This window comes from Dendropsophus ebraccatus, chromosome 9 (assembly GCF_027789765.1).
Source record: "Dendropsophus ebraccatus isolate aDenEbr1 chromosome 9, aDenEbr1.pat, whole genome shotgun sequence".
Lineage (NCBI taxonomy): Eukaryota > Metazoa > Chordata > Amphibia > Anura > Hylidae > Dendropsophus > Dendropsophus ebraccatus.
The window spans coordinates 16,651,524-16,663,595 of record NC_091462.1 but is presented as its reverse complement, the minus strand read 5'-3'; the positions used below and the strand labels follow the sequence as shown (position 1 = coordinate 16,663,595).

General features: G+C 40.3%; 1 protein-coding gene across 1 annotated transcript in view; it reads left to right on the top strand.

Annotated features, from left to right (window-relative positions):
• The window catches only part of LRP1B (LDL receptor related protein 1B), a 631,601-nt gene that overhangs the window by 245,755 nt on the left and 373,774 nt on the right, over positions 1-12,072 (top strand). Inside the window, exons 23-25 of the mRNA XM_069982660.1 lie at positions 493-697; positions 7,508-7,672; positions 10,809-11,053. Of these exons, the coding sequence (XP_069838761.1) occupies positions 493-697; positions 7,508-7,672; positions 10,809-11,053 (615 nt within the window). The remainder of the gene's footprint in view (positions 1-492; positions 698-7,507; positions 7,673-10,808; positions 11,054-12,072) is intronic.

The window sequence follows — 12,072 nt, the reverse complement described above, 5'->3', positions numbered from 1 at the left end:
TTTGGCCGCACGCTCCATTGTGTGCAGTGGGGAATTCTGATGCAGGTGCGCCTGCATCTGAATTAAGCAGAAATGAAGATCATCAGTACTGCAGAAATGAAATGAAGATCATCAGTACTGCAGAAATGAAATGAAGATCATCAGTACTGCAGTACTGAAGAGGTTAAAACATGGTTTGTAAGTGGGTGTGTATCCAGCAAAAAGTATACATGTTTTAAACAAAAACTTTTTCAGTGTTTTTGTTTGTGGGCGGCAGATCCTTTGAAATCACGGATTTGACAAATCAGGTTTTATCGAATGTTGACTAATAACGTAATATAAAATATCCAATATCTGTTCACATAGCCCCATGTTTCGTCTTTTTTTCCTGTTTAATCCTGATTACTAAAAATTTCTCCGGCGGTTTAACATAAATGACAAACACTATTGCAGCCACTATATATGCATATTTCTGTGCTAGATGATGGTAAAACCTCTCTCTTCTTTTTCTAGGTGTAAGTGGAATTGAAGTAGTCATTCAGCATGGCCTGGCCACACCGGAGGGCTTAGCAATAGACTGGATAGCTGGGAACATGTATTGGATAGATAGTAATTTGGATCAAATCGAAGTTGCTAAATTAGATGGCAAAATGAGATCGACATTGATAGCCGGTGGAATGGAACACCCCAGAGCCATCGCCTTGGATCCAAGATATGGGTAAATCAATATTGCTTGCTTTTTTAATTGCATTTAGAGAGGGAATGCCAAGTAATAAAGTTGCATGTACTTAGTTACCCTCCAGCTTGAATTCCACTTTTGTGCAGTGTGGAGGTCACCCCACCCCCAAAGTGTCACTAACCTTGTTTTGAGTGATCCATAGATCGGTTTGGCTTTTGTGCAGGTTGTTTCTGTACCCCATTTGCTTGCTCACATCCTGAGACAAACGTTTAACAGGTTTACAAACTTTTGATACTGGATTCTCATCCATAGGCTGTATGTTTTCCAGGCAACCCTAGGGCTGCATCCAAATTCTTCAGCCACTAGGATTCAAATAAAAAGTGTTCAGGTTCACGTGTAGCCAAACTTAAATGGACACTGTCACTAAATTAGTAGGGGTTGTGAAATAAAGAAAGTTTACAATTTATTATTATTTATTTATTTTATTTATCTTGCTTTAAAACAAAACTATACTTACTTGTATTCAGGTCCAGTTTCATAAAGGCAGCTTTTTAATCTTGTGTTGGTTTAAAAAAGGAGACCAGATGCAAAAAGTTGCAGTCATCTGATTGACTGACATATTGAGCCATGACACTCTGTACTGGCCGGGACTTTCTGCATTTAAAAAATTGTCATCTTTCTTAAAGTTGAATGCACATGATCTACAGCAGAATAAATGGTGTGTTAAATCATTTACTCACATTGATATCTGCAGTGAAATCGGGAGCATTAACTCTGCTGCTGGTCTCCTGCTGCTCCTATTAGGCTGCTGGGGGATTCTGTGGGGATTTTCTACCATTTTGGATAGTTCCCATCACAGACAGAAGTGGCAGCAGAAAGTGGTATCAGGCTATGTTCACACAACCTAAGTTCCATGCAGTGATTCCCACAGAATTTACAGTATGTAGTGCTGCCTTCTGAGGGAAACCCGGCCGAAGTATAAACACATAGCATACACTCTGGCTGGGATCCCTAGCGGCGCCGTAAAAAAATGACATGTCCGGTCGCTCGCTTCATTGTGTGCAGTGGGGAGTTCTGAACTTAGCGACGCTAAAGATCAACCGGCCAGGCTGATCTTTTCAGAGACCGGCCGTTCCGGGTCACGGAACGGCCGGTCTCATACGTAGTGTACATAGCCTCATAATGGAAAGTAAAACACCCCTTCCTGCAGGACATACAGCAGCTGATAAGTAATAAAAGTAACTTAAAAATCTATATAACTTTCTGACTCAAGTTAATTTAATTTTTTTTTTCACTGGATTACCCCTTTAAGTTTATCAAATAGGCCATAAAAACCCTTTAATAGATTTAATCAGCAGACAAAATCTGAATATTTATGAAAAATGTAAGCAATTTTCTTATATGTGGCTGCACAATGCGAGTTCACCTAAGAGGGTCCCGCACCACAGTCTTTATCTTGTCACCTCGGTATAAAGCTTCCTGTCATCGGATTTTCCATTTAAACGTATTTAATTACACATAAGAGCCATTATTGTCAGAACTAAAATGACTCCATTCAGATTCCACAGCGAAAGGGAATCAGGAGCAGATGCAGTAACAATAGATCCTTATCGTTGCTTAATTTCAAGGCGCCTGCCCCGGGTTCTAATAACGCACCGTTTTTTCCAGCTGAGGTCATCATCATCCTAATGCTCTATAAGGAACAGGAGTTATTACATCTCCTCATTCTGTCTGACATTTACATTAAGTGCTACTTGACCTTTTCAGTCTAACATTTTAGATATTCCCTGTTTGAAGGAAATCATTTTGATAATGCTGCTCAATGGCTCAGTTGATTTTAATGGAACTTTAGTTTGCTTTACAGAAGTTGAATTTATCACTATTGTGAGATCGGCTTCGGCGAGACAGATTGTAATGGGGCATGTTTATTAATCGCGTCTCATTTCCTATACACCGGGTTAATGGTGTTCTATTGTAACTGAGAGAATCATAAAGTCATTCTAAGGGGGGATTGCTGGAGATAGGAAAAAACGTTCCCTTCCCCCCCCCCCCCATCGAACAGCAATGTTCTTGTCCATAAGGTTAGTCTAATATTGCAACTGAGCTCTATTCATTGTGATCTACCAACGTAGCCACCACCATTATGAGAGCGGCATAGGGTATGTCTAAGGCTATGTTCAGACGGTGTATGAGACTGGCTGTTCTGTGACCCGGCCGGGTCACGTAAGGGCCGATCTCATTAAGGATCATCCTGGCCGGTACTGCAGTACCGGCCAGATGATTTTTAGCAACTGTGAGTTCTGATGCGGGCGCACGACCATTCAATGAATAGCGGCCGCAGAAAACTGACATGTCAGTTGTTTGCAGCTCCACTAGAGATCCTGGCCAGAGTGTATACTATGTGTATACGTTGCGTCCGGGATTCCATAGACGGCAAGTTAGCATATTTTCGTATTAATCAAACAGCAAAAACGGCCGTAGTTTTACAAAAATATATACGTAGTGTGAACATAGCCTAATATTGCAACTAAACCCCATTTAAGGTGATCTTTTCATATAGCCACCACCTTAATTGGAGCGACAAAGGATATATCTAATATTGCAGTTCAGTCCCATTTAAGGTGCTCTACTGCTGTAGCAACTGCAATCATGAGAGCGGCAGCACAATACTGTATTACCGCAATAATCTAGCTCTCTGTGGGCTTTGCAGCCATCCAGGACATCTTGGCATCTAGTTCGTGTGATCCAGAGAAGTGGCAAGTGGCGCACTACATTCACTAGGCTTGCCCCCAGCCCAGCAAACGTGTATAGCATCTGTTAAGTGAGCAATGATTCTCAATGCATAAATGTTCCCTAAGTATAGTGGACACATTTGTTGGGCCTGGTGCAAATGTATGCACACAGTACCACTTAGTTTATAGCAGCAGTAAGTCTGGCCTTTAACAGGTGTCCCTTCTTCTGTACATATCTATAAAGGTGCACTATGCTGATAGTTTAATGTATTCTGGAAAAGAATAGTGGCTATATCTGTATAAATCATAATTTTACTCTTCTTCATACGTTATGTTTAGTACTGCAGATAAGCCCATTGGAGCAAACTATACAATATAGTGCCACCTTTGTCCATAGATTATATCTAGTATTGCAGTTGAGCCCCTTTTACTTGAACCCTATACACTACCATGGTACCGTCCTTGTTTATAGGTTGTTTCTAGTATTGCTCTTCAGCCTGGTCTAAGCCAACAGTCATAGATTTCTAAGGCTGCACCAGGTATTGCACTCCAGCCCCATTAAAGTGTATTTGGCTCAGTCTATAGACCTTGGCATCAGGCTTATCAACCGGCAAAATGCTTTATTACAGCCCCATTAGAGGTAATTAATTAGGAAATTAGTTAAGACAAAAGACCATGGCACCATGCATAGGCCTCTTCTAGTATCACAGTTCACCCCTATCAACCTGAATTTCTGCAAACCATAGCACCATTTTATGTCTGTATTCTGTGTATATAGTATATATCTTACTGAGCCAACAGAGGAAAGTGGTGTTGGCTTTATTGGGTTTCTTGTGAATTCAGGCTGTTGCACTATTGTCAGTAGTTACTATTTTATGGCTTGTACACAGGCATACATCTACTATAATTTTCTACCTAGGAAAAAAAGTATACTGTGTTTGGCTGATGCCATTTGTCAGGAGAATGAGGCCTGTGGGAATATTGTTTCTCTTTGTGGAGACCACCAGGTGTTATAGGGAGGCTTTTAAGAGTTCTCATCAGTATACAGCATGGTACTAAGTATCTAGATCTAGCCTTTGATGTAGCTCTTGGGGTGAGAGCACTATTTTTCTTTGTGGGCGCATCCATCTGGCGTAAGTCTTACAAACAATGCTTACTGGGGAAAAAAAATATGCAATTTAGCTTTACTATGAAAACAGATTACGATTAGTGCCAGCTAGTGGAGGTAGCTTCCAAGCCTTAAAAAAAAAAGAAAAAAAATTATGCTAGAGATTTTTTTTTTATTCTTATTGAGCTAATTTGCATATTTATTTCCCATAAAGCATTGGTTATATGAGTCGCTATGTCAGCAGACAATCTCCATAAGGATATACAGTACCTTCACCTATATACTGTATCTCTAGGATGGTTTGTACATTGAATTTCAAGGCGCCTGCTATCAATAGATTGCACTGTGGAGCCAGCTTACTTCTTTCAGGAGAAGAGCTTATTTGCATGTACTGCAAAGTTCACAAAAAAAAAAAAAAAATCTGTATAATGTAGGCCTTAGGCTGTAGATAGATATATGTGGTAATGATGACACAGATGGTTCTAGGGGTATTCACTAAAAAGGTTACTTTACATAAGCTGAAACCAGGGAGAAAAACACCTCTTATGTTTTCCATTTTCAGCCTCAGTGCTATTATCCATACAGTGTGAACCTGACCGCACACAATATGATCAAAACCTAAAGCAAAAGTATATAATGCATATTAAAAGTTCCATTATTACACATGATATATTGTATTTGGTATGAGAATACAGAGCAGCTGCTCCTGGGAATTCTGACACATATCATTTTTTTCTCCATTTATTTTAGATTCCAACAATAGCTCAGAGACACATAAGGAAATAAGTTCTTGTCCCTGGAGCCTGTATTATTAAATATTCTGCCCAGGGTTGTGTGCTCTGTCCGTCTGATACATAATAAGTAATATGATTTACCTGCTGGAGCAAGTGGAGCCAAGTGTCAATGGCTGTCCCTGTCAACGATAGTTTATAACACGACATCTCACTAACTCATTTTATTCATGTACAAAAAAGACATGGCTTAAAGTGTACCTGTCGTTTAAAAAAAAAAAAAAAACGTTTGACATCGGTCCGAGTGTTCAAACCTGTAACGATCAGGAGAAAAAAGGATCGGGCTCCATAGAAGTCCATTATAAGCCTAAGTCTTTTTTCCAACACAGAGTGGGAGTGAACTGTGCTGCAGCACATCTTCTCCCGACTTGTTCTCCTGAGCAGCAGGGGTCTGAACACTCGGACCTTGACCGATTAAGACTTTTGACATGTCTCTATAACATGTCAAAAGTTTTTTTAAAGACAGGCACACTTTACATACCAGTATCCAACCCTAGACCCTTTAAGGGGAACTGTCCACATTCAGGGACCTTGGGGCTTTAGCTCTGGCATAGTGTCCAGTAACATCATTTGAGACTTTACCTGTCACAAAAGCACCAGACCGAGGTACGGAACAAAACAAGACAGTGAGCCCTAGCCACAAGAACCCACCTTCTGTCCCTACCTACTTGCATCAACGGCCCTAAACAGCCAAGGACAACCACGGTGACGGTCCCTGTCCTACACCAGGTGATACACAAAACAAAGACAGATGAAACAAACACAATTAAGAAGAGTCTTCTGTCTTGGTCAGCAATGGTGGTCACCGGGGTACAAAAAACGTAAGGCGGAAGGAGGGTTTGGGACAGGCAAGGAGGTCAGGGCAGGCAGGAGACAAAGCAGCTAGGAAGATCAAGTAATGGGTCAGGCAACAGAAGTAATAGAACCAGGAGAGGTGAAGAGCTTAGCTGAGTAACACTCAATAGCCATCAGGGAAATAAGAAGCCTGCTGCTGTTTACTTGGGATCAGGGACTGGGTCCGGCAGCTGATTGGATCAGCCTTGATCTCAGCATCCACCTCAGCTGGACAGGCCTTCAAAAGGAGTAACCCCTGCACTGCCAGAGTGTAACAGGCAATGTGGGTGTGGCTGGGAGGCTAAGATAGTGTTCGGACAGATGACTGCAAACAAAAAACAACCAGAGGCTTATCGCTTTTTCTATCACCCAGCACGGACCAAGGAGCGCAAAGTCACATTCCTGACATTACCTATGCGAAACCATATTTCTTCTAGCCAGACAGGCAATAAAGACATACCCATTGTTAGGTACCCATAAACATTTGATTAAAGGTGATTCATTATTTCAACCAAAAAGATTGTTTTTCGTCTGAAATATAAAAAGAAACAATTGTTTCAGGAAACTGACAGCCTGATGTTATCATCAAAGCAAGTCCGCCATGTTTAACATTGTTGGGCAATGGTCGGATTAAAGAGGTTGTCCAGCAGCCTGACTTTTTTTAATATATAACTGCTGGTGGATATAAAACAATAAACATGTTATCCTTACTCCATGCTTCCTTGTTGTCCTCCTCAGGTGTCCCCCGCTGACTGTAGAGCCTCCACTTCCAAGAGGAACTGGTCTTAGAAGTGACAGCCTGCTCAGCCAATCACTGACTGAGATGGAACAGCCCCACAGACACTGATTGGCTGATTGGGCTATAACTCTGTGGTGAGTTCATCGGAAGTGGAGACTCAGCAGTCAGCAGAGAACACTAGCTACACCAGAGGAGGATCCCGGTGACACCAATGGAGGACCCTGAGGGAGGCAACCACTGTAAAGATATTTCGTTCAGAAAAGATTTTCAGTCCACATATGATCTTTCAGGAGAGCATTTCTTTGAGAAATTAAGTCCAGAAAATTCCCAGAACGATTATCCATCCCTCTCCTGATGTCATGTGTCTGGCTGCTTCTGTAAAATAATTCATCATTCAAGAAGCCTTCAGTCATTAACCTACTTTTATTGAGGGTTTATGGCTACCATAACTCTATAGCTCCATTCAAACAAATGGTATACAATGCTAGATGTATTTGGTTTATGATCTGCTTTTCTGCCTTACTGCAGAAGTGATAAAACATATATATTTTTGGTGGTTGCTATCTCTGCATATTTCCATACCATCACATTCTCAGATTTCCTTTTCTTGTAACTGTTAACTGTTCATTTTTTTTTTTAATGCAGAATATTGTTTTGGACGGACTGGGATGCCACATTTCCACGTATCGAGTCAGCTTCAATGAGCGGAGCTGGGAGAAAGATTATTTACAAAGATATGGAAAGTGGAGCCTGGCCCAATGGTCTCACTGTGGATCATTTTGAAAGAAGAATCGTTTGGACAGATGCCAGGTAAGAATCCTTGTACAATGGTGACAAATGTACATTTAAGCTAGTGCAAAGAAGAACAGTGGACTATCTGTCTATCTATCTATCTATCTATCTATCTATCTATCTATCTATCTATCTATCGATCGATCGATCTATAAGACATGTACCCATGTTTTGCAGGCATTTTCCAGGGCTGTACCCTCCCTCGTCACTGAGCCGCCAACCGGGGGGACTCAAACTCTGATCAGTTTTGCTTTGTACGAAGCAAAACGAATCTGCTTTGCTCAACTCTACTATCTATTCTATATTTTAAGATATGCAATCCTGGCTGATATAACAATCTGGACACCCAAATCTATTATGTATAGCATTTATATATAAAATCTGTATCACATTAAAGGGAATGTGTTATCAGAAAAAGACCTATGTCTTAAATCAAATTTTATGTTAAAGGGAAACATAAAACCTGTTGATATGTTACTGTATTCCCCCAGCTCCTCATCCAGGCGACCTTCCTTTTCCATGTAGCGCAATTTGTTCCTAAATAAATATGCAAATTAGTACCTGTGCATGTGGGACCTGGCAGCTGGGCGGAATGGGGTCAGAGGATTACCCCGAGTGCACCAAAGGTACTAATATGCAAATTTATTTAGGAACAAATTGCTCCAAAACATTGCCCCCTAGAAAAATAAGAACAAAAGTACAGGTACGAGGAGCTAGACAGCTACAGGGACAAATCATTAGCTTCGTATGGACAAATCTGCTGATCACAGGTCACAGAGGTTACAGAGCATGCTTACAAATGTGTCCTGATCAGAGAAGAGGGTCAGATGATGTTTGTTGTGTCTGTGTGTATGAGAATTGCTGTAAAGCATGTCACTAAATGCTGTTATAAACAGCTCAGGCAAGATGACTGCTCTGAAATAATGTGCAAAAAATAAATTAACAATATCAGAAAAAAATAAAAATAAAATAGGAAAAAAAATGTTCCTGTTTCTTGATCTACCCAGAAAAATATATCTAGACTCTACATGCCCTTTAAGCTTCCACTGAAACCTCTGAATGACTCCATCTCCCAACTCCCATCCAAACCCCCTTAATGTAAGCTGAGACTCTTTAGGTACTTATATAAGTGTTTTAATGGAACCTTTTAGAGAAAAATTTGTAACAAAGGTGTAATAACAGCTGCTAGATCACCTATGGTATTAACTACAAATAATAATAAACCCTTTCACAGCGTGCATTTCCCTTAAAAAAAGAATAATGATAACATAGTAACATATGGTACGCATGTTAGTGTTAAAGTCGATTGTGATGACACAGAAATTGCTAGCTCCAACCTTCAATTTTCCCCTAGCAGCATTTTACCTTAAGAAGCCATATCACATTGTAGCCAAGACAACTGATGATGTTTAATAGAAATCCCAGCTTTAAGGGGCAGTTACGGTCACCATTCACATTCACACCAATAGTACAAAAATTACTAAGTTGTACGGTGAAGACATTGAAAAGAAAGGGAAATTAGCTTTTATAAATCCCATTTCACTCCTCGGTGGATCATTCCATCATGCGGGAACACAGATATTTATCATCTATTTACTTTGGAAGGATGTTCCTCCGCATAGACCCCTGATGAGTAATAATTCTTTGTATGAGCTGGCTAAAGAATGTGGGAAGGGAGGCGACAACTTCTGAAAGAACATTTTTGGCTCTGACAACTTAAAGAGAATGTGGCATTTTTGGTTTTCCAGACTAAATTTACCTTAAAGGGGAAGTCTGGCTTCAGCCTCTTTTTTTTTTCAAAAGAGCCAGGGAGGAGGTGGCTGCACATAACAACATGCATCTACCTCCCCGACTACGCTATGGCCGCTGACTGGCTCAGACTCAGACCAGGAAGTGCCCAGGGGACTGGGAACTGGAGCAGGGACAGTGGACTTCTGCGATTAAGCGGGGGAGATAGGTGCATGTTGTTATGTGCAGCCACCTACCCCTGTCTCTTTTGAAAAAAATGGCTGATACCCGACTTATCCTTTAATTGAATGATTGGGCTTTATACTCCATAATATTCATGCAAACATTTTCCTTAACAGCACACCCAGTGGTTTTGCATGGTATTGCAATAACATAGTGCATAAAGGGGGTATTCATGTCTCATACAGTGGCAACATACCAATAAGATATGGCATTACTTTATGATCTTTGAGTGAAAGTTGGTGACCCCAATTAATTCAAAGGGAACAGTCTACGTTGTAATGTGTGTGGTGGTCTCTTGACCCTACCCAACAGATAGGAAAGAGGGATATGGCCCAACTTCTTGACCAACTCTTTAATTTTCCAGGAGATAGGTCATTGCTGGAGTTGTCTTACTGTGGCTTATGTCCTCTCTCCCCATTCATAACTCAGGAACCTTTGGCCAGGCAGAACTTTCATGTGGATTAGATAAATACGAGAGACAGCTGTTTGCTGAACACATCTTTAATGGACAGTTATTGAAGGTGTATATGCATCTTTAGTGACAGATAGCCACAATTTCATGTTGTTGTGAAAAGCTAGTACTCGGTATCTGAGAACATATTGATTTTAGAGATCAGTTAGGAAAGGACAAATCTGAAGGTTTACCAACTCAAACTCCTAAGGCAGCTAAACTTTCCAACAAAGGTTCATTCGTCTTCAGTATTTTTTAACGAATTGTCAACTTAAGGAAACACATTTTCCAATTTTCGAATGGCTCCAGTATATCCATGAATTACAGGGACAACCTATTGCATTTAACGTGTCTTGTGATACTTCAATTCACCTGTGGTGGCACTGCAGGGAAAGTAAACACTTCAGATGACCGATTCTTCCATAGACTGCAGCAGGTCACAGCAGTATGATAGCCTGTGGTCTGATTATATGTGCAAAGTGGGAAAGAAAATCAATGTCTTTGACCTTTAAAAAAAATTGTAATAATCCACCAAAGTGGGAACACTTCTAATCACTTATTAGAATTTATATGATATTTCTTCCAATGCACAGGTCTCACGTAATTCTTATACTGTGTGATATTTTCTTTGTCTGATTCCTAATTGTTATTGAGCAAAGATATTTTTGTTCTTGTCATAAAGGAATAATAATAGGTGCCAGTCAATGATCACATCTCTATATCTTTATATAGGTCAGATGCAATATATTCTGCTCTATATGATGGAACCTCCATGAGGGAAATTATACGGGGTCATGAATACCTCTCACACCCCTTTGCTGTTTCGCTGTATGGCAGTGATGTGTACTGGACAGACTGGAGAACAAATACTTTGTCTAAGGCAAACAAATGGACCGGTCACAACGTAAGCGTCATACAAAAGACCAGCGCACAACCATTTGATATCCAAATTTATCATCCAAGTCGCCAGCCTCAAGGTAAGGTCGCTTTAATATAATGTTGGGACAAGCTATAATTAAACAAAATGATCATTTTATTAACTCTAAACTGTATGTTTCTAAGGACATTTTTGGCTTTCCGGATGATACTAAATTTACCTTAATTGAATGATTGAGCTTTATACTCCATAATATTATTGCAAACAATTTCCTTAACAGCACACCCAGTGGTTTTGGGTGGTAGTGCAATAACAGTGCATTTCATACAGTGACAACATACGACTAAGATATGCCATTACTTCATGATCTTTGAGTGCCCAGCTTATTGGTCCCCCATCAATCCTAATAAAGAGGGACTGGTGAGGATCCTTAAGGTTAGACTCCTTTACCCTTAAAGCTACGGCATAGGCTAACAATATCAGTAACCCAAGACTGCTCTGCATATTAGCTAAAAATTTGATTTAATGGTCCAGATTGAAGTAAGCTCAGAAACGGACCTTCATCAGACTGAAGTTGCTAGTGAGCTTACTGCATGCTTTGGCACCATGCTTGAATGGCAGCCTTAGACACATTATTGTATCCTAACCATATGTCAGCACTTTGTGAGGTATAATAACCCCCTCTTGCATTGCATACAGTTATCATTACTATTCACATATTCAAATCCAATTCTGCCCAGGTGAAAAGAGTTATCCAGGATTTTAAAAAACATAGTTGGTTTCTTCCAAAAACAGCGTAACGCCTGTCCTCAGGTTAGGTGGGATATTACAACGTAGCTTCATTCACTTTAACAGAACTGAGCTGCAATATCACACACAGCGGACAAGATTGGTGTTGTTTTTCGAAGAAAGTGGCCATGTTTTATAATCTTGAATAAAGTCTTCTGTTTCACACCGCTTCGATTTATTAATGTTTTGGAAACAATATGCAAACTCTATGTGGATGTTGCGCTCGGACATATTAAAACCCAGGACCTCCATGCTGCAGGCAATAGTGCTAACCACTTAGCAACTGAGTAGCACAGTAATACAACCCCAGAGTACTACAACCCTATTCCA